The 5,067-nt window shown below is 46.1% G+C and overlaps 1 protein-coding gene across 1 annotated transcript in view; it reads right to left on the bottom strand.

The window, feature by feature from the left end:
• LOC108520909 (inositol hexakisphosphate and diphosphoinositol-pentakisphosphate kinase 1) overlaps window positions 1-4,830 on the bottom strand; it is a 28,599-nt gene extending 23,769 nt beyond the window's left edge. The window contains exons 1-8 of the mRNA XM_017860463.1: window positions 4,682-4,830; window positions 3,726-3,921; window positions 3,191-3,281; window positions 2,893-2,978; window positions 2,424-2,578; window positions 2,180-2,281; window positions 1,550-1,711; window positions 1,325-1,446 (exon numbers count right to left, since the gene is read on the bottom strand). Of these exons, the coding sequence (XP_017715952.1) occupies window positions 1,325-1,446; window positions 1,550-1,711; window positions 2,180-2,281; window positions 2,424-2,578; window positions 2,893-2,978; window positions 3,191-3,281; window positions 3,726-3,921; window positions 4,682-4,828 (1,061 nt within the window). The 5' untranslated portion in view covers window positions 4,829-4,830. The remainder of the gene's footprint in view (window positions 1-1,324; window positions 1,447-1,549; window positions 1,712-2,179; window positions 2,282-2,423; window positions 2,579-2,892; window positions 2,979-3,190; window positions 3,282-3,725; window positions 3,922-4,681) is intronic.
• Between the last annotated feature and the right edge of the window lie 237 nt (window positions 4,831-5,067).

The raw sequence follows: 5,067 nt of genomic DNA on the forward strand, positions 1-5,067 counted from the left end.
ATATATATTTTTGAGACAGAGTTTCACTGTTGTTGCCCAGGCTGGAGTGTAATGGCATGATCTCAGCTCACTGCAATCTCCACCTCCTGGGATCAAGCAATTCTACTGCCTCAGCCTCCTGAGCAGCTGAGATTACAGGGGCCCACCTGACCATGGCTAATTCTTTGTTTTTGTTTTGTTTTGTTTTGAGATGGAGTCTCACTCCTGTCACCCAGGCTGGAGTGCAGTGGCATGATCTCACCTCGCTGCAATCTCCGCCTCCAGGGTTCAAGTGATTCTCCTGTCTCAGCCTCTCAAGTAGCTGGGATTACAGGTACCCACCATTATGCCGGCCAATTTTTTTGTGTGTGTATTTTTAGTAGAGACGGGGTTTCACCATGTTGGCCAGGCTGGTCTCACCAGTCCTGACCTCAAGTGATCCATGCACCTCGGCCTCCCAAAGTGCTGGGATTACAGGCGGAAGCCACCAAGCCTGCCCAATTTTTGTCTTTTCAGTAGAAATGAGGTTTCACCATGTAGGTCAGGCTGGTCTCAAACTCCTGACCCCAGGTGATCCACCTGCCTCGGCCTCCCAAAGTGCCGGGATTATAGGCGTGAGCCACCGTGCCCGGCCTATATTCCTAACATTTTATTTCATAAGCTAGGTGGTGAATACATAGATGCTCACTATAGTCATCATTCCTTATATATTTTTGAATGGTTTATACATTATGTGACAAATTTCTTGGAAAGTCAAGTTGCAGAGCAGTATTATAGTATGATCACATTTAGTAAAATAAATACAGCTTGGATATGGCAGAAAAAGATAAATTGTTATGTCTAAAATTTGTAACAACAATGGTCTCTGGAGGGGCAGTGTTAGAAAGGCAAGGAGCCTGAGGAGCCCCTTCTTTCTTATTTTTATTTAATTAATTTATTTATTTATTTGTTTATCGAGACAGAGTTTCGCTCTTGTTGCCCAGGCTGGAGTACTATGGCACGATCTCAGCTCACTGCAACCTTCACCTCCTGCGTTCAGGCGATTCTCCTGCCACAGCCTCCCTGGCAGCTGGGATTACAGGCATGCACCACCATGCCTGGCTAATTTTGTATCTTTAGTAGAAACAGGGTTTCACCCCATTGGCCAGGCTGGTCTCTAACTCCTGACCTCAGGTGACCCACCTGTCTCAGCCTCTCAAAGTGCTGAGTTTACAGGCATGAGCCACCGCGCCTGGCCTGCTTTTTCACTTTTAAATCATCTTTATGATATTTAAAATAAAGCAAAAACTTTCAAATATTCTTCTGTAAGCCCATTCTCCCCAGCATAGACCACTATGTCTCTTACCCCAGAATCTTGGCACAGTCATCATAGTATTTCATCGAGTTCTTGACAAAACTAAAACCATTGACATCACACACAAAGGAATGACCATTGGCACGAAGAAGGTCAAACCCACAAACTGTTTGCTGCAAGGAAAAGAAGAAAGATGAGAACAAGACAGTTACTCTTCCTGGACCCCTGTTCCTTCCTTTCTCCCTCATTTCGCAACCTCCCTGGGCCCTCCTCTACCTTGAAAGCTACGCAGACTTTCCTGGCCACCAGCTTTTCCATGGCAGTCAGCATGACTGGATATCGAATCTCTTTCCCCTCACTGTCTCGTTCAACCTTCCCATCCAAAGCTGGAGACTTTCTAGCTTCAGCATGGGCATAATCTGGCCCCACTGTATACACCTGCAGGTACATAGCATCACTGAGTATGCTCACAGCTCACCCTGTATATAAGAAGACAATATGAGCACTAGGTCTGTAGACTAGTTTCAGAGTAAAACAACAACAACAAAAACAAAACCAACAAATCCTGAGCATTAAGGGGACTGACCAACATTTTTCCTACTGAGCCCTACTCAAGTATCATTACCAATTTCTCCTCAGGACTCCACTACTGTCAGACAGTCCTTATTAAAAAATAATTTACCAACATTATACCATTTTTCTAAGTCAGCCTTGCCCTTGCTCTGATAGTGAAAATGTGAATGTCTGAATCCTCTACTCATTATCTTCACCTGAATATGAAAGCCAATCACATTCACATCATGTTATTTTCTAGGACCTCCTCCCCACATACTTTCACCTGCTTCCCAAGTACCCCATCCCCACCCAGACATTTGTAACCTCTTAAATCCCTGTATCCACCACAACCTTGACATCTGTGCCATCTGTTGGCATAAATTCCTCATAGATGTACGATCCCGTCTTTCGGACGCTGCTCTCAGGAGAGTAAACACTGCTTCGGCTGCCAATCTTCAAGAGAAAAAAAAAGAAGAAAAAACAATGTTGTCTCAACTCTCTATTCTGTCCCCAAATTCTCCATCTTCCTTCCCCACAACCTCATCCTTGCCCTTTTACCTCTCTGACTCTCCAGATGCTCAAATGTCTCCCCTACCTTACGAAAGAGACGCTGGCTTCCTCCTCCAGCTGAGCTGGGGTAGTAGATGTAAACATTGTGGTCTTCTGCACTCACTGGCTTCTCCACAAAGGGCTTGGGAAAGACAGCTCCATTGACCTCTACTTGGTCTTCACCTTCTATCAGGTTGCATTCTGAAAGGTGGGTGTGTGGTCATTCCTATGGCCTATGGTTATGGAATGTTACTAATTCTCATTTCCCCAGGTTTTCATCTCTATAACCCTCAAATTTTTATGACTATATCTTTGTAATAGATGAGGTAAAATCTCTATATAACAGGTCCAAGACTCTGTCCAAAGACTTATGGCTCTAACCCCACCCATAATCCAATAACCAAAACCCCACATAGATAGGTGGTATATAGGAGATGTCTAGAAGATGGAAACGTGGCTAAGTCATAGAAAGCAAGGAAAGGCAGGACTAACCCTCCCTCAGGCCAGGTACTCACCGTCAGGCCGGGCAGGATCACGGTTGAGCACAGCATATCGAGGCAGATCAATACCCTCTTCCTGCAGGATCCGGTACACCTCCCTCCTGTCACCCCCAAATAAAATAGCTGGGAGAGGTGGGAGTAACTAAGGGGAGAGGCTAGGGATTTCATTTGCACATGATTAAAAGACACCAGGGCACAAAATTATGGTACAAAAATTAGGCATGTTTGTTTGACTCTGCCCCTCTCAGAGTGGGTTCCCTGAACATGCATGATCCCAAAGCCGCCCATCTCACTGGTCAACAGGAAGTTATACCTATCTTGGATGTAATACTGCATGGCCAGATCATTGATAAGAAAGGGGTTTCGAAGCTTGGAGTAAGCAACAGCTTTGTCCAGAGGGAAGCCTGGAATGGAGACACAAAATAAAGAGACCAAAGAAAGGAAGAGAAAGAGAACGAGAAAAGAGCAAGAGAGATAGAAAGACATATTATAGCGACTAGCTGTCACTGAGCTCCGCTACCCATTCAAGCCATCACTTATTCTTCTGCCCAGCTCCCCAAGTCTAGGATATTTATCAAGAAAAAGTAAAACAGAAATTATTTTTACAGTCCTTCCAGAGACCCAATTCTGTCCAGAGATCCTAAGAGTTGTCCTGAGGTTAGACTATAGGCTTTAAATCCCCAGCAACTTCTCCAAGATGTAGGGAAAGCAAACTCCTTGGCACCATTCTCTAGTGTGTCACAAGTAGCTGACGGCTCTTTACTAAGGAAATAAGACAATAAGAACCTCATGTCCCAAACCAGTATTCCCACCACCATTCCTTCCCATTTTCCTTCCCAAACCCCAACCTTTGGAGTGGAAAGAGATGAGACAGTGGCAGGATGGCCAGTTTTCCACAGGTTCATTAAGGATTACATCTTCTCCCAGAATGATAACAGTCAGGTAGTCAAATCTGCAGAGTCGCTCTAGGATTTGAGTCATTGGCTTGGACTTGGATTTCTTGGTCATGGCACAGATGCCAACAATGATCTGAGGTTCAGGAGGCTACAGAGAGGAAGTGCTATCAGAAGCTCAAGAACTTCCCACCAATATCACCCCCTTCTGGGAACACTGTCTTATCTTCTTAGGGCACAGAGTTTCTTGCCAGGACTCTGGACCTATGGGATAAACAGTGCCTCCTAACTTTGATCCAGGTTGGGGCACAGCTAGGGATTCCAACTGCCTACAGAATAGGAGCCTTTCCACAGTAGGAAATACGTGCTCAAGCAGGAGAGCTACAGAACCAACAACCGTGAGACAACAGGAAGATCCTAAGGGCAGGGGTTTCTTTTTTTCTTTTTTTTTTTGAGATGGAGTCTCACTCTGTCGCCCAGGCTGGAGTGCAGTGGCATGATTTCTGCTCACTGCAACCTCCAACTCTTGGGCTCAAGTGATTCTCCTGCCTCAGCCTCCCGAGTAGCTGGGATTACAGGCACCCACCACCATGCCCAGCTAATTTTTGTATTTTTAGTAGAGACAGGGTTTCACCATGTTGGACAGACTGGTTTCGAACTCCTGACCTCAAATGATCCGGCTGCCTTGGCCTCCCAAAGTGTTGGGATTACCCACACCCGGCCAGGCCAGGGGTTTCTAAGAGAGGCAACCTAACTAATCTCTACTGCCTCCCCTAAACCAGGATAGGGCCTGTTTATGACAGGGAGTCTATGCATTTGGAAAGAACAGAGAGGTATCTCCAACCAATAGAATCTTAACTCTTGAGGACAGAGGCTCCAACACCAAGTTACATCATTTTCCCCATTCTTACCACTTCATCCTCCTCATCCTCAAGGAGCTCGCTGTCACTCTCTTCTGGCTTCATGCCTATTCCACGGGTGCCCAGCCCTTCATCTCCAGCTCCAAGGAAGAAGTGGGCAGTGGTACTCTCGCCCTCACTGGCCGTCAATGACCACATCCCTGCCGGAACACCCACTCATCCCGCTCTGTAGAGGGGGGTACCCCATCAGCTCAGAACCCAAGCCCCCTGGCAGTGGGTGGGAATGGGGATGGAGATGAAAAGCGTAAGAGGGAACTATAAGGGGAAACAAAACAAAGCTATAGGAAGAAGGATCAACAAGAAAGGAGGCATATGGGCTATGACTTGAGATGCTGAAAGGGCCATAAAAGAAAAACCAAGGTATCCCTTTTCCTCCC

Source organism: Rhinopithecus bieti, unplaced genomic scaffold (assembly GCF_001698545.2).
Source record: "Rhinopithecus bieti isolate Rb0 unplaced genomic scaffold, ASM169854v2 scaffold_56643, whole genome shotgun sequence".
NCBI lineage: Eukaryota > Metazoa > Chordata > Mammalia > Primates > Cercopithecidae > Rhinopithecus > Rhinopithecus bieti.